This window comes from Ictidomys tridecemlineatus, chromosome 9, assembly GCF_052094955.1.
Source record: "Ictidomys tridecemlineatus isolate mIctTri1 chromosome 9, mIctTri1.hap1, whole genome shotgun sequence".
NCBI lineage: Eukaryota > Metazoa > Chordata > Mammalia > Rodentia > Sciuridae > Ictidomys > Ictidomys tridecemlineatus.
In genome coordinates, this window is record NC_135485.1 from 36725407 (window position 1) to 36748496 (window position 23090).

General features: G+C 31.4%; 1 protein-coding gene across 3 annotated transcripts in view; it reads right to left on the reverse strand.

Annotated features, from left to right (window-relative positions):
• Window positions 1–23090, reverse strand: part of Nfxl1 (nuclear transcription factor, X-box binding like 1) — a 53202-nt gene that overhangs the window by 15769 nt on the left and 14343 nt on the right. For all 3 annotated transcript variants that reach the window (XR_005737010.2, XM_021722783.3, XM_005319976.4), the window contains exons 10-18: window positions 21717–21841; window positions 20905–21027; window positions 17023–17113; window positions 12696–12816; window positions 12316–12475; window positions 11372–11463; window positions 8175–8196; window positions 7338–7478; window positions 3664–3830 (exon numbers count right to left, since the gene is read on the reverse strand). Coding sequence is in view for 2 of the 3 variants with exons in the window: in XM_021722783.3 (XP_021578458.2) it covers window positions 3664–3830; window positions 7338–7478; window positions 8175–8196; window positions 11372–11463; window positions 12316–12475; window positions 12696–12816; window positions 17023–17113; window positions 20905–21027; window positions 21717–21841 (1042 nt within the window). In the remaining variant the exon portion in view is untranslated. The remainder of the gene's footprint in view (window positions 1–3663; window positions 3831–7337; window positions 7479–8174; window positions 8197–11371; window positions 11464–12315; window positions 12476–12695; window positions 12817–17022; window positions 17114–20904; window positions 21028–21716; window positions 21842–23090) is intronic.

Here is a 23090-nt window from a genome sequence, read left to right on the forward strand (position 1 = left end):
ATCCAAAGAACTCCAAAATCTGAAACACTTCTGGTCCCAAGTATTTCAAATACAGGATATTCAATCAGTTCAAAGAAAAAGAAAATTGAAACACAATATTCCAAACTGAATTAAATCTCAAAAGCAGCACTGTAGAATATGGAAAACTATCTATGCAGAAAAAAATGAACCTTGCAAGCCTATATTGGGAAGAGATGCTAGAAGCTTGAGCCTGGTCTTTCCTGAACTTTGCCCCAAGTGCCTTTTCCCTTTGCTAACTGTGCTTTGTATTCTTTTGCTGTAATAATGTACAACGTGAATAAGCTGAGTACTGAGTCCTCCAAGCAAATTATTAAATCTGAGTGTGGCCCTGGGGACATGTAACACAGTAACTAGAAAAATCAAGCCCTAAGAACAAAAATAGGAAAGGAAAAAAAATAGAAATTAACCAAGGTTAAATGAATTCAGGAAAATAATTTTTAAAAATAAAAATATATCAGAAAAAAATAAATTATAAGGTAGACAGCAAAGAATAAAGAAAAACACATTTGAATAAAAATTTAATAAGGATTCTTGAAGTGAGAAGGAAAACCAACCCAGTATATGAAAACAAAAATGAGACAAAGTGTCAACGAAATGAGTGGCTGAAATGGAAAACTGAAAAATATCCAACATATACTCAATTGATATCTCTAAAGAAGAAAAAAATAATGAATGGAACAGAATTAGTATTTGAAACTATAATCCAAGAAAACAGAAGTACTGAATCTAAATAGCAAAAAGGTCCAAGTGATACCCTAGAAAACTACACAAAACTTTTAACTCTGAGTCATATCTTAGTAAAAACTTAAATACTAAAGACAATAAAAAAAAAAAGACATAGGGAAGAAAACTAAACCCAGGGATGTCAAGCAAAAAAAAAAAAAAATCAATTCAACTAACTTACTTATAAGGGAAAGTGAAATTGACATTAAACTTGTTAAAAGAAAAATATAAAGAAAGTAACACAAACCAATATTTTCAAGAAAAGAATACATAAACTAAGGACAGTATATCGATCAATTATCAATCCAAAAGGAAAACAATCTTAAACATGAAAGAACTCAGAAATACTATACCACAAATCTACCTCTGAATGCACATCATTCAACCAAGAAAGGATTAGAGAAATTTAAGCAAAAAACCTGATGGCTAAAATTGAAAATATAAAATTATAGATCTAAAACAGAAACAAAGGTGGTTATGAGGGTGTAACAATATATAAATGCTATATCAAATCAAAATGTAACTAAAAACTAAGAGAATAAGGGAAAGGAAGAGAGGCAAGTAGAATAATCTCACTGGTTGTCATATAGTTCCTAAATAAAAAAACCAATGATAAAAGTTAGCAAACTGGTTAATAAAAGACTGAAGAAACAGGAATCTAAGGACACTGCAATCAGGTAAGTACAAAAGTAATCAACCACAAGACAAAAACATGATCCTTCCTAAATAAATTTTAAAGTGAGAACAAAGAAAATACCTTACCCAGATAACATAAACACAACAACAAAACTTATTATGAAGTAATTACAGAGCTTACCAAAAGTAAGAGATATTCAAAACTGTGAAAGGATTTATCTTGCTATATCTAAATAAAAAAGGGATTGCAAATCCAAGATCAAAAAAGAATACAAGCCAAAAAATATTAAATGTGACAAAGAAGGATACTTTTTAATCCTAAAAACCCTATTAGTTAAGAATTCTATGCAACATAAAACCAATTAACCATTTTTATAAAGCAAAAACTATAGTTGCAAAAAGATACAGAAACACACTAAATATATAGGATTTTTATATCACACCTTTAGTATAAGACAAATCTTCTGTAGGACAAAAAAATGAACCCACATATAAGGCTTTCAAATATAACAGAATTAGAACATAAGTATATAGAAAACATTAAAAAATGATCAGAGAATCAACAACCATTAAAAATGTTCAAAGTAAAAATTAAAGCATGAAAATAAATAAAATTCCTAATTGAAAAGTTTTTTAAAAAAAACAAGAAAAAACTAATGATATAAACAGAAATTAAAGTGATAAAGATAAAAGAAGTCAATCCAATCAATTAATAAAATCCTGGGGGCTGAGGATGTAGCTCAGTAGTAGAGCACTTGCCTAGTCTATGCAAGGCCTTCAGTTCAATCCCCAGTATCCAAATCCTGGGGTTTTTTTAAAATAACAAAACATATATTCTAGCTAACACTCAAGAATCAGGATGAGAGCATAAATATTCAAATTAAGAATGACAAAAGTAAAAAATTATAAAATGGTACAAAAAATTTTAAATCATATACAATTTCTTTGAAAACCTTTATAGAAACAAATTTGAAAACCCAAGATGAAACTGATAATTTCCAAAGAAAATACAGTTTTCCAAAATCAACCCATGAAGGAGACATTTTTATTTTGTCAAAAAGAAAGAAAGTATTAAAAACTGATGTAATGTCAAAGGGACATAGGGACTAGTTTAAAGGTGCTCCCATGAAAATTTGAGGGTCAGTAATTTAAACACAAAATGATAGTAACAAATAAGAATACACTATCCCATGACACTATTAATAAATGAGGAAAAAGGAAAAGCTAATCCTTATAGTAAAATTCCAATTAATAAATGTATAAGAGATGATGGAGCTAGAAAATTAACATTTGGCACTATCATACCAACAACCAATTTATACCATAATCATTAATGGATGCTGAAACCAGTGAGTAAAAGTTTTATGAGGAAAAAGCTACATACAATTTAAAAAAAAATGAATGTGATTTTAAAACTACGTGTTCAATCTTTTTTCATCCGTATCTCTCCTTAATGCAAAATTGACTTTTAACTCCCCATAAAATTCTAACACCATGAATTATGCTTTATTTTTAAAATTTCAACAAAATAATTTCAATACTTAAAAGTAAAAATTGGCTTTTAAAATTTAACAGAGTATGAGTTTAGAGTATGACAAGAATTTCAGACAATGTTAACAGCATTTTTCAAAATGTAATTATGCTAAAAAGAATCTGGAGTAGTTATAGTCCCAAATTAAACTTAAGTAAAATATATTAAAAAGATGACTTTACAGACTGGTACAAAACAGAACTGTCAGAGTCTAAGGTAAATTATGTTAGATCATTGTTAAATAGAAAACATTTTCCCTTTACATAATCTGCAAGAAAATTTTCCATTTTTTTAAGTAAGGAAAATACACAAATCATACCCTAGTTATAATAAATGCTATAACAACAACTTTGTAATAAACAAAGGTCTACTTTTTAAATATATAATTCAAAAATTATGCCTAAGTAAACATAAATAAATCAAACAAAATTGTAGTCTGACACATATACAATCGGTAACAGGAATGTTTCTCTAATTTTTTAATAGCAGTGATACAACTATTTTCCTAACAAAATCTTATACAAAATCTCCAAATGGAATAAAGCAGAATTCCCCAGCTGAATTCACAGTAAGGTATCTAGAACGTGAAGTAACCCGTATTTCTTCCTTCCAGGTCTCTACTGAAAAATCTAGGCCTACAGAATTTAAGGAACACAACTGAACAACATTTCTGAAAGAAAATATTCTAAATTATAAAAATATACCATTTAACGAACTTTAGTAAAACAAGAATATATTTTTAGTCCACTTACCGACATTCCACATATAGGCTTGTGATCTTGCAGTGACATTTTATTCTAAGCATCTGAACACAAGGAGGGCATTCTCCTGGGTGACATGGCAAAACACACGGATGAGGACAACCTGGTGGCCGTGATTTAGAACACCCTTCTTCACAATGAAGGCATTCTGGGCCAGCCTGAAAAATTGCATGGAAATCTATCACCTGAGAACAGAAGCTAATATTTCTATATATTAAAATTTTAAAAGTTAACTATCTAATTAAAATATTTTAAAAATATTTTTAGTAGTTATTAGAAATATAGTTAATAAAATAGCACATGCTCTCATTCACCTTAAAAATATTCAAGATGAAGAATAATGAGACTGTCAATATGACCATTATTCATATAGATTTTTACGCCTATGAATCTTATTAAGTCAAACTACATCACCTTTAAAATATTAACTACATTAAGTATCTCTAATAAAATGCAAACTACTTCTTAAAAATTTACAATAAAATGTTACCAATTCACCCACCCACCCACACAAAAACACAATCAATGAACTAAAGAAACCAACATTGTTAACACATTAATAAAATGCATATCAATGAACTAAAGTTCAATTGAATTCATAAAATATATATCAATTAAATAATGCTAAATTACATTTGCAAATAAACATACCTTGATGTAATTTAACAAGGCTTCTCTTCATGCTCTAGTGATTTAAGAATGTAAATCACTATAGTAATCAGATTTTATCAAATATTAAAGATTTTAATTGCAGGATATTTACTTTCAAATGTTATACTTGAGATAAAATAAATCAAAGAGCCAAAGAACATGGATACTAAGTCTTAAAGACTAAGCATTTATATTATAATTCATAAGTATGGCCATGATTATACTTACATCCATAAAATTCTAATCTATTTTTGGGATTTAGGATTGAAAAGAAAAGTCTTTCAAATTATAAAAATATTCTTCTACAAATAATTTCTATTTTTTTAATTATTAAAAAGTATATTCATTCAGCTTGGGAGTAAAAAAGATGGTGGAATGAGATGAATATCATTACCCTAAGTACAGGTATAAAGACACGAATGGTGTGAATATACTTTATATACAACCAGAGATATGAAAAATTATGCTCTTTATGTGTAATATGAATTATAATGCATTCTGCTGTTTAAAATTAGGATTTTGGGAAAAAAAAGTATACTCATTCATTCTACAAATACTTATTCGGCATTTAACTGCCAGGCATTTTTCCAAGTACTGGGAACAGATGGGATCCCTGGAAGTTACAGTTAAGTAAAGAAGAAAATAAAAACCATTTTTATAAGTATTCTAAAGAAAGATAAAGCACAATAAGAGAGTGATGGTTGTAACAAGAATGCAACCTGTCCAATAAAGTTCATATTGAAATAGAAATTGAGCTAAATAAGGAAGAAAACCAGAATAACTCAGAATTCCAGAGAAAAGGAATAAATAAAGCTCTGAAGTAAGAACAAACTTGGAATGTTCAAGAAATAGCAAGAAGAGAGACAAGAAAGGCAGTTAAGAGTTAGATCAGCACAGAACCTCCTGGGCCATTGTAAGACCTTTGAATTTTAATCAGAGTGTGACAGAAAATTTCCCAAAGGTTGTGAACACAGAAATGTTACTTGATACACATTTCTAAAAAGATAAATCTGGTTAATGTAGTAAAAAAAAATATGAGCAGCAAGTTGGAAAGAGACTATGGAAATAGAGATAAGAGATAAAGGTGGTTATGATGAAGACGTGAGTTCAAACTAAAGGTAGTGAGAAATGGTCAGATTCTATTTTGAAGATAAATCTAAGAGAATTTGCAATGAAGATAAGAAAGAAGTCAAGCATGATTCCTAGGCAACAAGGTAAAAATGATGTGCAAACATGTAAAAAATGGTAATAAGACTTTTTGAAATGAGAAAGACTGAGGAAAGGACAATGAGCCACAAAATATACAAACACAATCAAAATTAACAGTCTATTTTATTTGCTCTTTTTAGCTAAATACCTACAATAATCTTCTATTTAAAGAACATGAGAAGAGCATATCAGGCTAGGAGTTAAGAAATCAGGGATATCAATAACTGGTTTGATACTCTCCTGTTCAATGACCATAAACAAGTCATTATTAAGCTTCAATCAATATTAAGCTTCAGTTTCCCTATCTACAAAACAAGAATTATGATATGAGCTCCTTCCAGCTATAAAATAAACAAAAAATAATCACTGAAAATCTATATTTCCTAAACTATCTTCCTACATTACTTCCAATATTGGTTCCATCTTCTAGGAAAGACGATCTTAATTAGGAAATACCTCAAAACTGGTTGTCAAATACCACATGTAGGCTCACTAAAAAGATTCACTGAAGTTTTAACCAAGGAAATAATGCTTGAACAATCCACAATAATTCCCTAATGGTAAAGCTAGTTTTTTCATTTCATATTCTGGAAATCTGGAGAAAGAAAGCTATAAAGTACCTGTCCCCTAACTTGGAGTCATTATCAGCATCTGTTAATTGATTTTATAATTCCAGTATCTTTTTCATTTTATCATAGGTACATTTTTCTTAAGGACCATGGCATGTATTGATGAAGAAAATAAAGAAATTACAAGCAATATATTTACACATGAGTAAGAATTATACTGAGTATTTGTTGTCATGCATTATAGAACCTATATATATAGTGCTACCTACAGCACAAGTAAAATCTTCAATAACATAATTCAAAATTAATTTAAATATCTGTAAACTTAATGTTACTTAATAATACAGGGAGGTTTAAAATTTCTGGCTTATTTTCCATAAGAAACTAACCAATATTATTAGGAGTCCCTACATGGTGAAAGTCTAGGGAAAAACATTAAAAGTTTCTAAAGCCGAGCATGATGGTACACACCTGTAATATCAGCAGCTCAGGAGGCTGAGATAGGAAGATCCCGAGTTGAAAGCCAACCTCAACAAAAGAAAGGCACTAAGCAACTCAGTGAGACCCTGTCTCTAAATACAAAATAGGGCTGCGGATGTGGCTCAGAAGTCGAGTGCCCCTGAATTCAATCCCCAGTACCACAAAAAAATTAATTAATTAATTAAAGTTTCTAATTTAAAATCTGATTAGTTATATTTGTTTTTCCTTATAAAATGGCAAATTTTAGAGATATCTGAATGAGTAAGTTCAAATGCTTGTGAAATGTCTTTAATAAATATACCGCACATCTATAATGCTATTTATATTCCAACAAAAGATTGGAAATTTATTAAAATTGTGAACATTATTTACCATATGTGTCAGGTATGGAAAATACCTGAGAGCAAATGCTCTAAACTAACACATATGGGCAGGAGTGAAAATGATACTGCTACCTACTAAGAAGACATATAGATTCTGTATTTTTATCATAAAATCATAACCTGTGTATTAACACTGTATATGAAGAGTTTCACATTAAAAGACACATTTTTCTGAAGCAGGTCAAACATGAAGAGCAATAAACATCAAGTTGTTAAAAAGTCAGCTGTTTAGGAAAAGAAAGGAAGGAGAAGGGATGAGGACAATGAAGATAAAAGAAGCTACAGCAAAATGAAAAAATATTTATGGTATAATTGCTATAAAGAATGTTTCAGCATATGGTAGGCAAATATATACTCAACCTAAAGTTACTACCTTGTTTTTGTCACCGCAGCCTTCAACTTCAGTTACTTTGTGGCATTCTTTCATACAGGTATGATTCTGACAAGCTAAGATTCGTCCACAAACTCTCTTACAAGAGTAGGGTCCAATAGCATGGCATGGTAGGGGACTCACCTAAACAAATAAAAAGGAAATTAGTATAATATACACACATACACCAAAAAACACCAGAACCTATGTTTCCAAAATAATTTTGCTTTCATTTGAGAACTTTCACAAAAATCTAAAATGTTTTCATTAATAATTTTTACTATCAAAACCAAAATAATGGGCTAGTGTTGTGGCTCAGTGGCGCACTTGCCTCATACAGGTGAGGCACTGGGTTCAAACCTTAACACGATAAACAAAATAAAGATATCGTATCCATATATAACTAAAAATAATTTTTTTAAAAAATGACCTATCACAAAAAATTCCCTAAAAGACAGTTGCCAAGAAGCAAAATATTCTATTCCAATGGAAATTCAACATGATGAATCTATAATGAGTACATATATTCAGACAAATTCTCAAATGAAAGCATTAAATATTTCGTAAATTAGTAGAAAAAGGCTTGCATTCTTTATGCCAAGGAAACCCAATATTTTGACTGTTATTTCTAATAACTCTAGTATAGATTAGGTACAGATTATAAGCTTTACAAATTATGCCTATGGGCTGGGGTTGTGGCTCAGTGGTACAGCACTTGCCTAGAATGTGTGAGGCCCTGGGTTCGATTCTCAGCACCACATATAAATAAAATAAGTAAATAAATAAAGGTCTATCAACAACTAAAAAAAAATTTTAAAAAAAACTATGCCTATAACTCACCTCATGCTTCCCAAGACATTCCCTACAAGGAAAAAATAAAATGAAATAAAAACATTATAAATCTTCAGAAAGCGTTTTCTAAATCAAAGATACAAACTCCACTGTTTTATTAAGAATAAAACAAACACAGAAATGATAAGTCACTGTGTAAACTTATAGGAAATAAAGTTAATATACACAGAGACCAAGTCTTTCCTATAAGTCAGTAAAGAGCAATTGAAATTTGAATTAAAATTACAATACTGACACATACAAAAAAATATGTATAAATCTATATATGTATTTATGTATACATTAATATATACACACACACACAACAATATACAAGACTACAAAAGTTTGAGGAAACAAAAGGTTTTAAATAGAGAAGAAATATTTCATGTTTGTGGATAGGAAGGTTCAATATTATTAAGATGTCTTTATTTCCAATTTTACCTAGATTTGATACAATTCCAATCAAAATCCCAGCAAGTTACTTTGAGTATCAAACTGATTCTAAAGTCTGTACGGAAAGATAAACAGACCCAAAATAGTCAACACAACATTAAAGAACTAAATCAGAGGCCTGACACTGACTTCAAGACTCACTATAAAGCTACAGTGATCAAGACGGCATGTATTGATGAAAGAACAGACAAATCAATGTCAGGGCATAGGAAGACCAGAAACAGACTCACATAATTGCAGTCAATTAATCTTTTGACAAAAGAGCAATAGCACTGGATTAGACAAAGGAGAATAAAGGGAAGGGAGAGAAGATGGGAATAGGAAAGAGTAAAATGAATTGGACATAATTTTCCTATGTTCACATACACAACAAATGTAACTCCACGTTATGTAAAACCACAAGAATGGGAAGTTACACCCCATGTATGTATAATATGTCAAAATACACTCTACTGCATTGGGTACAGGGGCACACTCCTCTCATTCCAGCTGCTCAGGAGGCTGAGGCAGGAAGATCATGAGTTCAAAGTCAGCCTCAGCAACAGCAAGGCAATAAGCATCTCAGTGAGACACTGTCTCTAAATAAAATATGAAAAAGGGGTGGGGATGTGCCCCAGTGACTGAGCACGCCTGGGTTCAATCCCCAGTACAAAAATAAAATAAAATACATTCTACTGTCACGTATACCTAACAAGAACAAAAAAAAAAAAAAAATAGATTTTTTAAAAATGGCAAACAACAGGAGAAAGGATATTCTCATCAACAAAACAGTTGGTGTTGGAACAAACGAACGTCCTCTTGAAAAAAATCTAGACAGATCTTGCACTTTTCAAAACAGATGATTCAAAATGTATCACAGACCTAAATGTGAAATGGACAAACTAATTAAAATAAGATCTGGGTGACCTTGGGTTTAGTAATGACTTTTTAGATACATCACCAAAAGTATGATCCACGGGGTGGGGGTGGGGGGGGAAGGTAACTTGGGTTTTATTACATGAAAAACTTCTGCTCTGCAAAGAACACTTTGGAAAACAAAATACAAACCACAGACTGGGAGAAACCATTTGAAAAACATACACCCGGTAAAGGATTTATGTCTAAAATATACCAAGAACTCTTATACTCAAAGTAGGAAAGCAAACAGGGACCCTAAGTAAAAAAAATGGGCAAAAGATCTGAACAAAGAATAGATATCTCATCAAAAGATCTACATATGGCAAATAGTGTATGAAGATGCTCAACATTATATGCTACTAAGGAACTGAAAATTAAAATGAGATGCCACTATACACCCATTGAGTGGCTAAAATTCAAAACCCTAGCAGTGTATGTATTGTGAAAGATACAGAATATCAGGGGCTCCATTCATTGTTAGTGAGAATACAGATGGTATAGATATGTTGGCAGACAGTCTGGAAGCTTTGTACAAACCTAAGCTTGCTATGCAATCCAACAGTTGTACACCTACTTAGGTGTACTTACTTACACTTACTTAGGTGTACTACTTACCCAATCAAGCTGAAAACACATCCACACAAAAATCTGCACATAAATGTTCACAGCAGCTTTACTCTTGGTTCAAAAATCTTGGAAGCAACCAAAATCTCCTTCAATAAGCAAATGGATAAGCAAACTACAAGACTTCTAGATGTGGAATATTACTCAGTGATAAAAGGAAATGAGCTATCAAGTCATGAGAAGACATGAAGGAACCATAAATGCAAACTGCTAAATGAAAGGAGTCAGTCTGGAAATGCTATATACTATAGGATTTCAACTACTGTATATGATGTTCTGGAAAAGGCAAAACTATTAGTAATTAAAAACTTACCACAGAGAAAAGCCCAGGACCAGATGGCTTTACCAGTGAATTCTACCAAATGTTTAAAGAAGAATTCACACTACTCCTTAAGAAAGGATACCTCCCAACTCATTCAACGATGTTAGTATTTCTCTGATACTAAAACCAAAGAAAGCTATCATAAGAGAAATACAAACTAATATTCTACATGAATAAATTTAGGTGAAAAATTCTCAACAAAATACTAGCAAACTGAATCCAATAACATGTAAAAAGGAATATATACTAAAACCCAGTGGGAGGAAAAATGAGAACAACTTTTAAAAATAAATAAGAATATTTTCTTTAAAAGATCAATAGAGAATACATACTAATGTTAGATTTGGAACCTTAGTTGTAGACTACAGCCCCTTTTCTAATTTTATGTAGCTTTCCAGAATTCTGTGCTTCTTTTCCCCTATAATCCATAGTTTCTGCTTAAAATATGAAACACTCCAGGATTATCTACTCCCTCCGATTCAACTGTTAGAGCTCAAATACAGTCATCCCTTGGTCCATCCAGTAAACTACTTCCTTTAATTTCCAATGTTTCCTTGAACACTCTTTCAAGTCTGCCATCTAAAAACCTAGCTTTCCTTACCCTCAAGGAGCTTGTATTCTAACATGGGAATCATCAAGAAAAGTAACAAACAGTAAGTCTCTTAGATGTGCTTTAATTAACTGTAAGCACAAGTTGCTATGAAAAGGTGAAGGACATTAAACTCCAGCTGGGGAGAAGACTCAAAAAGAATGAAGAGAAACACAGAAACTAGGTTAGAGGCCAAACCTGAAATAAAGATGAAATGAACTTAGACAAAGGGGAGAGCTTGTCAGTCTATGTCAAGAGATTAAAATAACAAAAACAAAAGCAACAACAAAAAAAAAAGGTTAAAATTCTAATACTTACATAGAAATAGGAACTTGACATGGAGGACAAGGTAATGCAGTCTGAATAAATGCTGGCTCAGAAGGCTGCTCCCAAGGACCTGAAGGTTGGTGCTATGAGTAAAACACATATGACAAATTTAAAGATTAAATTTAAAGGATTAAATTTAAAGAATTAAATCATATGACTCTTAATAATCAAAGAAAATAGCTCCCATATATCCTTTGCTCAAACAAACTGAAAATTGTTCAAGTAATTAAAAAATTCTGCTTATTGAAATATTTTATTCCATTTATATACTCAGATTGTTCCCCTCCACACAATTCAACATTAAATACCAAGGCTGACTCCAGTTTTTAAAAGGTAGAACAAAGGCAGTGCAGCCTTCTTTACTTCTCATAATCCAAAAAGAAATGAAACACAACTGTAAACTTTACCACTCATTAGTTCACTGTAACCTCCATTATTTTATTCACTGTTGTTCCTCATCACCTAAAAGAATTCTTGACACATAATAAGAGCTCAATAAAGACTGAATTAAGTGAATGAATTGCTAAGGACATTAAAGACTATCTATAACCCTAAACCATAATATATGAAGAAATACTAGCAAATTCATCTATTTTCATGGCTTTACATAACTATCACACTGATTTGCAAACATTTGTTTATTTTATTTCCTTTTCTAAGAGTTTATGCGTTTTATTTTTATTTTTTTGCAGTGTTCGGAAATCGAGTTTTGCACATGCTAAGGAAGTGCTCTATCACTGAGCTACACATCCAACCCTTACAATATGAGCTTCATAAGACAAGAGACCAACTCTTATTTTCCTTGTACCCCAGCTCCTAGCACAGTGCTTATTATCTAAAAAGTACTTCATCATTTTTTATTGAATGACTATGTAAAATCCAGAAAATATAATCCACAGCAATGCATCATCTATTTAATAATACTGTTCTCTTACCCTGCCTGTCTGCTTTATCAATGCTTGATCATGACATGAAGCAGGACACAAGTGACCACATTTCTCCAAAACTTTTTGGCAAGGTTGATGACATGGTGGACAAGGACCAAAATGACAACGATGTTTTTCTCGACTTGTATGATGGCATGTTGGTGGTCGACTAAATCACAAAATACAAATTGTTACTTTTGACCATTGAACAATTACATCTAAAGTGCAACTATCTATATATCTTCTGATTCCATATAGAATGAGCATACTATGAAAATATTTTAAAACATCAAAGAAAAATTATATTAAATTACTAATAATATTAAAAATCAATATGAATTTAAATTATAAAATACTAGATATAAGTTTATGCAAAGCTTTATACCAACCTGCATATCTCTTTGCATTTGGGTGGCCTTGTGGTTCTTTCTCGGCCACAAGGTACTGTCACTTTTGCATTACCACAATTGCACTTTACATCTACAGTTTCTGGGCATGGATAGCAACTGCCTGACCAAAAAAGAAATAAAATAAACAAAGTCTTACATTTAAAAAGCAGTTACTTTATAATCATCCAAATGCTCATCAGTGGTAGAATCAATAAATTTAACACATTTGCACAATGGAATAGCCTACAAGAACAAGGAAATAAATGACAGCAATATGAATGTACTAGTAGATAACATTAAGCAAAAGAAGCCATATACAAAGAGTAATGTAGGATAGTATGATTCCATTTATATAAAGTAAATGGGAAAAGCTAATTTTTACTGTTCAAAAGCAGAATAATGGTTATGAAGGATTTAAGAAGGTTTTGGAAATGCCCGTAATGTTCTGCTTAATGATATGAATTCTGATTATATGGTTATGTTCAGCTTATAAAACATCATCAAACTATGCTTCTATGATTTGTATACTTTTCCATGTATACACTGGTACTTCAATAAAGCTTTAGAAGTTTCAAAATGTCCTAAAAGTTCTATTCTAAATAACAAATTTAATGTAATAGTCAAAAATTACAACAAGCAAAATGGCTTTTAAATCTTTGGAAAATCTAACACTAACAGTAATCTTTTTGGCCTATTTACGTACATACTTCTATCCAAGTACGTTATTTTTAGATAAATTCCCCAACAAGAAAATAACTTCTCTCTCATGACCTGATGTTGGTTAATAAGCACAGTCAATTATTTGTGCTTTGTGAAAAGACTAAATTCTAAACCCTCTTTTTAGGTTCTGATTCTATATGTTTCTGTTCTAAACATTTCAAAAAGTAGTATTGAGTTTGCTGTGAGTTGGTAGAAATATACAAAAAGAAAATGAAAAAAACCTTTTCAAATTCTCACTGAGGCTCTGACATCATCTTAAAGACTTTCTTCCCATTCTAGTCTTCCTAGTAAGAAAGTCCATTAGAAATGAAATAATGAGGAAGGAATGGGAGTCTTTAAAGAGTGAAAATCTTAAACTGCTAAGTGTCAGGAACAAGTAAAACACTGCTCAGCAACTAACCTGATTAGAAATAGACTAATGACAGAAAATAGCTTGGTTTAATACCTTTTAAAGTTAAAAAATAGTTCCCTAAAACAAATATGAGCTACAAATTAAGAATTTTGATTCCAATAATGAGAAAATGAAGAGAAAAAAATAACATCTATTGTACAAATTATTAATTTATACTTCAGTTTTGATAAATATAATCCAGTGAAATATTGATGGTAACATAAACCAAGTCATCCTGACACACATAATCAAGTTTTCATTTTTTTCCAAAGAATGATTAGGTGCTACACTTTTCAATCTAATAGTGATATTTGTCTGTTCTCAGCATTTGACATCAATATCTGTTATCAAAAATGAAACATAAACCTTTTTGCCACACTAAAACTATAGCATCATTTTTAAAAAATTAAGTCTTAAAAACAAGGAATAATTTCCTTAAATGGTCTTCCTACTGACCAAAAGAATTTATATTGATACCTATATGGTATAAAAAATACTAATGAAAAGTTTCAAAATTGTATTTTCAAAATTAAAAAGCAGCCTACAAAGAATAACTACAGTCCAGATCAAAATCGGCAAGAGTTGTGTAGTTGAGGAATTATCAAGCGATAACCTTTAACTTTAGAGAAATGTAAATCAACTTCTCTTACAATTACTATTCAATTAACATCTTCTCCCTGAGATGTCTAGAATGATGACAAATATTATAAAAAAATGATTCTAATTCTTACGTGAATTAAATGGTTAGAGTGTACAACAGTGGCTTCTAAAATTTTTTTAAATAAACATCTTCTTAAAAAAATAAACGCTCTGCCAAAACTTGAACCCGTGATCAAATTTCTAAATCCAACTAACAATTTGTAAGAAATATACAGGACAGAGAAACACGTTAAATAACACCACAGGGATGTAATATGTAACATCTAGAATGAGAAACCAAATAAAGCAACCTAATTTCTTCAACGAAGAAGCCACTAAGGGGGGATGGTGAATGAGAGAGATTATGATTGAAAGACTTAAAGAGATACATAAACTAATAGCATCATGTTGATTTCACGGTCTTAAGAGTCACACAAACTGAGTTAAAAAATAAGAAGCTTATGATACAAGAATTTGAACACCAGATATTTGGCGACATGACGAAATGTATTAATGACAAAAGTTAAGAATCCATTTTTAAGATGAATACTGAAATATTTATGGGATTTGTTTCAAAATGTGAGGAGAAGGAGAAATGTTCTCAACACCACTCTGCTAAGTAAGATATTTGCTCTAGACTTTCTACAGATACCCCATCAGATTAAGGATATTCTTTTCTATGTCTATTTAAATTTTTGTCATATATAGAAGTTAGATTTATCAACCATATTTCAGACATTGACCTAGATGAGTTAAAATAGTAAATCACATTATTAGATTTACTAATGTTAAACCAGCCATATATTATTGAAATAAGTCCAACTTGGTTACAACAGATTAACCATTAATATTTTCTCAAAGAGACATGTAATTTTCTCGTACTTTCCTTGTAAGATAAAATATAAGTTGGATGTATGGGGTTTTTTAACATATACTTTCAAGCAGCTTATGAGGAAACTGAACTTACATACATAATAAACATTAAGTTGTTAAAATAATGTGTAAAAATCAACTAGGCCTGGTGTTTTCCTGATGAAAAAATTTTAAACTACTGACTCAACTCTTCTGTGGTCATAGACCTAGTCAAGCTTACATGCCCAGTGTTTTCACAATGGTCTATAGAGTCCTATTCATATTCTCCTTTTTCTAATAGTCTTTTAACTCATGATCTCTTTGACCTCATGTCCTGCCATATGTCCCTTTGAGCATTCTACTCAGTAATTACTGCTTTTTGACCGGGAACACTACACAACTCCCATTTCCATAAGTCTTGAGCCCTTATTTCTTTTAGGTGAAATGTCATCTTTTCAGAGTCCTCTCCTTGATAAACAATAACATATTTAAAAATGTAAATACAAAATAGTATGCATCATTTCCAGCATCATGATTTTAGTTTTACTTTTTCTTTTAATACTTGTCTACTATGTTTAATAGCTGTATTAACTGAATTTGACCAAGAAGGGAAGAGTCAAAAGTTCCACAGGAGCAGAGACTGTCAATTTTGTTCACTCATATAATCCCAATACCTGATATTTAGTGAATGCTCAAAAATGTTATTATAATAAATTAGGAATTTACTCTCACAGTACTCTAAGGATCACAATTCTCACAGTACTCTAAGGATCCATTCAGGGAATCTGCAAGATCTCACATACACAGAGCAGAATTGTCCAAAAGCTAGCAACAAGCCATATCACAAAAGATTAAATGCAGAAACAAATTATGTAAAATCAGTTGCCCTCTATTAAGCAAAACATTCAGGATATTTGCAAGAATGTAAAAGAATAGCATTCTCACTATTTATTCAGAAAATGGTTATTTTTCACAAAATGTTATATGTTCTAATAGGTTTATTATTGCAATTTTAAAATAACAGATAGTATTATATTTTATTTTAACTTCAAATACAATAAATGTAAATGGGTAAAACCCACATTAACAAAAGTTCCTTAGGGTCCCAAAAAGAATAAAGGGTCCTCAGACTAAAATGTCTGAGAACTGGTCAATCCCTTACTAGATTTAATTTCATATAAATTCATTAAATCCAGAATCAAACCCAAAAAGTCTATTAACATCTTAACTAATTTGAGAAAAAAAATGTATGGGGGCAGGGCTGAGGTTGAGGTTGGGGCTGGGGCTGAGGCTGAGGCTGAGGCTGAGCGGTAGTGCACTTGCCTAGCATGTAAGGTACTGAGTTCGATTCTCAGCACCACATACAGATAAGTAAGAATAAAGGTCTATTAACAATTAAAACAACTTTTTTTTTTTAAATGTGTGAGGAAGGTTAAGGGAGGGGAAAAAAAACACAGTTTTATAGAAAGAACAAAACTTATATTCAGGAGGCTTGGGTTCAAATCTTGGCTATATTGCTATACTAGATGTTTCCCTGAATAAGTCTCTGAATCCCTTTTAGCATCAATCACACTGTTGATAAAATAGGCATACTGTCTACTGTCCTTTCCTACGTACTTCTCAAGGTGGTTAGGAAGACCAAATAAGATAGTGAATATGAATGCTATCAACTTACAGCACTAAGTAAATACAAACATTATAATTATGGCTATTGTTTAATTTTACCTCTGTGGCAGACAGACGGACACTTATGGTTTCTACATCCTAAAGTCCGTCCACAGTTTTGATCACAAGGTGGACAGTTTCCAGGGCAACACTAAAGAGAAAGCAATATATTGAGAATAGATAATTTGAAAATTCATGCACAATATGAATGTCATTACTAGTTATTTACAGAACTTACAGAAAGCAAAGATATTTCTCTTGATTCTTGATATTCCATTCACTCTTGAATGAAAATATTCAAGAGTATCAACATTCCTCTGGTAAGTAGATATACTGCTAAGAATTTACAAGTCTGAACAGATAATGACCTACTCTAATAATATCAAGCTGAATTTTCTTGCCCTTCAGTTAATTTTTCTATGATTTAAAATACTTTCATCAGATTTCATTTACTTTTCTATACAGATACTGACAACATTATCCAAAGGAATGGATCTACTTAGATGCTACAGTCAATTTGGGCAACTAGTTTTTAATATTTTTTAATATTCATTAAAATAAAACTTGTATAGATCAGTTCGGCAATTATTTCCAAACCATGAAATCAGAAACCAACTAATGAAAAGAAGTAGATAGGCTATCATTCTTTGTGATTTCTAATTTGTGAGAAATATAGCTACCACCTGTCCTAATTTTCATTCACAAAGAGTAGGCAACTATTTAACATCTACCTTGCCTTTCTAACCTTTCCCTTGACTTTTCACATACTCAAACTTTGGAAAGAAAACACATATTACAAGAGTATTAAAGATATTTAGGATTATAACTAATAAAAGAACAAGTTTCAAAAGCATATAAAAAATAGCTCCAAATAATACACCTTACTGAAAAGCAATTAAAAGTCAAAATTGAGCATTCAATTAGATAGTATATACTGAATAATGCTATGTACCTATCACTTTTCAAGTGGCAATAGTATTCTCTGACTTGAATAAGCCTACTGACACTTTAATTCCAAACATGACAGAGTAACATTCATCAGATTTTCCCTCCATCTCAAACAACTAGAAAAATCAGACAAAAGATATGAAGTCACAGTTTTTTGACATTAATCATGCAGCATAGAACAGCAATCCCTAAGGGAAGGGAAACAAACAAGGTGAGTCCTACAATTACAACATCTCTTGACTTGGAGGTCTCTAAGCTGCTATACAAAAAGGAAGATCACAAGCAAAACCTGGTAGATTCACCAAGTTAAACAAAAAAATAAAACAAAAAATGTCATAATTCAAGGAGGCCAGTGGGGCTAGAATTTGTGGTGAGGAGGTAAGTGTACAGACAAAGTTCTGGAAAAATCCAGAAGGGGCCGCTGAATCTTTGCCTGAATAGTGACCTGTACAGGTGTGAGAAGACTCTACCCAAAACCTTCGAAAAAAAACACTGGAAGGAAAGGAAAACAATTTCCAGAGGTTGCACAAGGCTAGGAATAGTTAGTGTTCCTATGGCCAGAGAGGGAGTATTTCCCAATACACAGGCACTGAGTGTAATATTTAAGAAGAGTTATTGCCTCAGTAGTGGGGCCAAATTAGCTCTAGACAAAGGAATGCTCTAGTCACATCTAACTCTATCAGGTCTAAAAAAGATCAAGAGGTTTCTAAGGAACTTAACTTTGTCCTGGAATAAATATTATAAATACTTAAAGGAATGTTAAAAAAAAAAAAAAAAAAAAACCTCAGCACACAAAAAAATGTAAAGTTTGCAACATTTAAAAAACAATTTTAAAAATCCTCAAGCAGGCCAACCTTAGCAGGAACATATAACCCAAGAGATACAGGAAGGAAAAAAGAAATTGACCCAGAAATGAGAATTGATAACAATTAGTAGACAAAGACAACAAAGCAGGTATTATTTATTTTATGTGTGTGTGTATGTGTTTTCATACATGTAGGGTAATGATGTCCATCTGATTCTGTCTTTCCTACCCCCATACTAAAGTAGGTATTATTGATATAGTCTAGCCATATATTAAATATAAAGAAAAATGTTAGCATGCAAAGCAGCATAGGAAATATAAAAAAGACCCAAGCTCAACCTCTAGAGATGAAAATACACATCTAAAAAGAAAAAACACAGGATGAATAAAAAGCAGATTAAATAACACGGAAGAAAATGGTGAATGTAAAGGCAAAACTACAGAAACTAAATAAAATAAAATATAGATGTTAAAAAAGGCTAACAAATAATTACAGCATTAGTGAACTGTGGTACTACATGTAACAGATAAATCATCAAAGTGTCTGAAGGGGGTAGAAAAGGGAAAACAGAAAAATATCTGATAAAGATCAAAAATTTGAGGAAAACTATAAGTGTATGAATCCAAGTTCCTCAAAGAAAATAAGGCTGAAGAAATACAAAACATTATGCCAAAGAACACCAAAAAATAATTGCTAAGAACTGATGATAAAAAAAATCCTAAACAAACAAGAGAGACAGAGAGAAATACATTATGTACAGAGGAATAAAGGTAAGAATCACAGCTCCTTGTAGGAAAAAATATGCAAACTAGAAGACAGTAAAGTACCATCTTTTAAGTATGGGCAGAACAAAATGTCAAACTAGAATTTGCAAAGGCAAAAAAAAAAGACACTTTCAGACATACAAAGTTGAAAATATTCATTACTAGCACCAAAAGAAATGTTAAAGGAAATCCTTTAGATAGAAAGAAACGAACCCAGATGGAAACTCGAATCTACACACAAAAAAAGCACAAAAATAGATTAAAAAAATCTTATTTTTTTCAAACCCTTTTAAAGCAAAAATGAAAACAATATATTGGGGGATTATAAAACACATGAGTGGAAAAAATTGTAAGAATCATACACTTTAAGTCAGGAAAAGTGTCATAAAACACACTATTGTAAAGGTCTTTATAAGGCCAAAAGCAACACTTCGAAGAAAGAAAACTAGTTATAGCTAATAAAAACAGTAGATAAAAATGGAATCACTAAAAAATAACATTCAATCAAAAAAGAAGACAAAAAAAAAAGGGAAAGGAATGAATGGGCAAATAGAAAATAAACAGCAAAATAGAAGATTCATTTATTTAACTTTATTTTTGTGATTCCGGGCATCGAACCCAAGCCCTTGGCCTTGCTAAGGCAAGTGCTCTACCAGAGTTACAAGATTCATATCCAACAACAACAAAAAGATCATACTAAATTTAAATGGTTTATATCAAAATTAAATGACAAAGAGTGTTAACTTGGATAAAATAAAATCCAAAAGAAATGTACTTTAAGAGAATGAAAAAAAAAAGTACTATGCTAACACTAAGAAAAACAAAGCTGAAATCATCATTATATTTCAAACAATTTAAGAATAAGGGGCTGCGGATACAGCTTAATTGGCAGAATGCTTTCCTGGCATGCACAAGGACCTGGGTTCAATCCCTAGCACCACCAAAAAAAAAAAAAATTTCCCTGGATTCAATCCCCAGCACCACACACATACACACCAAAAAAAAAAAAAAAAAAAAACCCAAGGAAAATAAGGAAACTTACCAGAGATAAAAAAAGGCTATTTCATTATGAAAAAAGGAATCCAGACTCAAGAAAATGTGAATCATAGAAGTTAGGTCTCTACCACCAAATCAACTATCACTTTAACACTGCTAATGATATTTTAAAGTTAGGGAACACAAAGAGCCTATGAACCAAACTGAGAGGACTGTGATACAAGACAAAAAAGACTCTCTTAAAAAATTGACAGCTTTCTCATTTAAAAAAAACAACTAAAATTAACTTAGAATATTTATTAAAATTTAAACAGAAAACAGTATGTCTGAACATTTAAGGAACAAGTCAGGATGACTGTTTATCATGGCCCCAAAAAGGAAAAATTCAAGACAATTTTTAATCAGTTTTCCAAACTTATTAAGCATACCTTTCTCTTACACTGATGCTTCTGACAGTCTCGCATCTTGACACATTTAGTTTCACATATATAAGGTTTATGGCAGGGCATTCGTTTTGTATGCTTTCCACAGCGACAATGCTTTTCCACTTCCTGGAAGAAAGACATGGTATTAAAACTGACTTTTGTTAATATCCTTTTTTCCCCACATTACAATTTCCATAATTACTAAAACATGAACAAAAATCTTAAGTAACAAATGTATATGCAAGACTTTACCCAAACCAAAGTTGTCTCTCCCAAAATATCTATTTATCTCATTCTGTTCCAAAAACAACTTCTTAAGAATTCATTAAATTTAGTAGAAATGATAATATTTAAAAATATGCCACACATTAAAACCATTTTTATCTAGCTATAACCATAACATCTACACATCTTAGTAGAGCAAGAAAACTGAACTACCTATTCAGCTAACTTGTTGGCCTAGTAGTACAGTCAAAACCAAAATGATATATATAGTTAAGACTTAAATCTAGGCATTAATTTTTTTCCACCATCACTAGGCCTAATTCATCACTGCTTCAACTATCTTCTGAGAACAAATAAACTCACATTGGAATATAAAATAAGAACTTTTATAACACAAAAACAAAGGGCAATTTTTAGATTTGATTTCTAGCATACTCTCATTTCTTATTATAAATATTAGGACATTAAACTCATATACATCACTACATAGATGTATATGAAAGCAAATAATGGAAAAGAATCATAGACAATCTCATTTGACATATTATGATATGTCGCTCCAAAAGGAATTATTACAGGACATAACTAACTTGTCTACATGTTTCACAAGGACCTCGGTGACAACGCTGTGAACATCTGTGGATTCCACATTCCAGGACTTTGTCACAGCTATCTCCACAAGTTGGTACATCTTCTGTACAAGGCAAAGAAAACTCTAAAAGCAGACAAAATGTCAATGTTAATATGATACATTGCTATTAAGCACTAACAAAGTGCTCTAAAGAATAATATAGCTTTTTCAGATTATTAATTTTTCATCCATGTAGTTATTGGGAAAAAACTGCCTTTAATGAAAATAACTCATAGAATTTTAAGGCTTATGTTTTTTTTTTAAAGAAATCTAAAATTTATCTTGTTTTGCTCATGGCATCTACATCCTCAATTTTTCCAAAAAAAATAAAATAAAATACAAAATAAGAAATTTGATACATGACAATTCTTGTATGTGCTAACTACTTCAGATATGGTTACCTAATAAAATGAGTAAAACTACAAAGAACTTTTATGAGGAACTTTCATAATACAAAGAAATTGTTTTTTTAATTTGCTCTTAACCTCACAGGATTACTCCAATCGGCATGGCAGGCATCAAAAATACAGATGCTGGGCTGGGGTTGTGGCTCAGCGGTTGAGCGCTTGCCTGGCACATGCAAGACCCTGGGTTCAATCCTCAGCACCATATATAAATAAATAAAATAAAGGTATTAAAAAAATACAGATGCTGATAAGGATATGGGGGAAAAGGAACCTCACACACTATTAGTAGGAACGTAAATTAGTATAGCCTCTATGAAAATCAGTATGGTGGTTCCTCAAAACAATAAAAATGGACCTACCATATGATTCAGTTACACAACTCCTCTACATTTATCAAAAAATGTAAAACCACCACACTGTAGAGATACATACATTCCTATATTTATAGCAACATAATCACCAGACCCAAGTTATGGAACCAGAGTAGATATCCATCAACAGAAGAATGTATAAAGAAAATGTGGTATGTATAAACAATGAAGGTTTTTGTTTTTTTATATTTTTTAGTTGTAGACGGACAAAATACCTTTATTTATGTATTTATTTTTATGTGGTGCTGAGGATCAAACCCAGGGCCCTCACATGTGCTAGGCAAGTGCTCTAGCACTGAGCTACACCCCCAGCCTAACAACGAAGTTTTATTCATCCATTAAAAAGATGCAATTATGCCATTTTCAAGAACACAGACAGAACTACATAGCATCATAAGTGAAATAATCCAGACTCAAAATTATATAAAGACATAAATATACGTTATGTTTTCTATCATATGTGAAAGCTAGAGGAAAAAAGTGGGGGGGATCCCATGGGAAAAAAAAAAAAAAAAGGGAGCTGGGGATGGTGATGCACACCTGTAATCCCAGTGG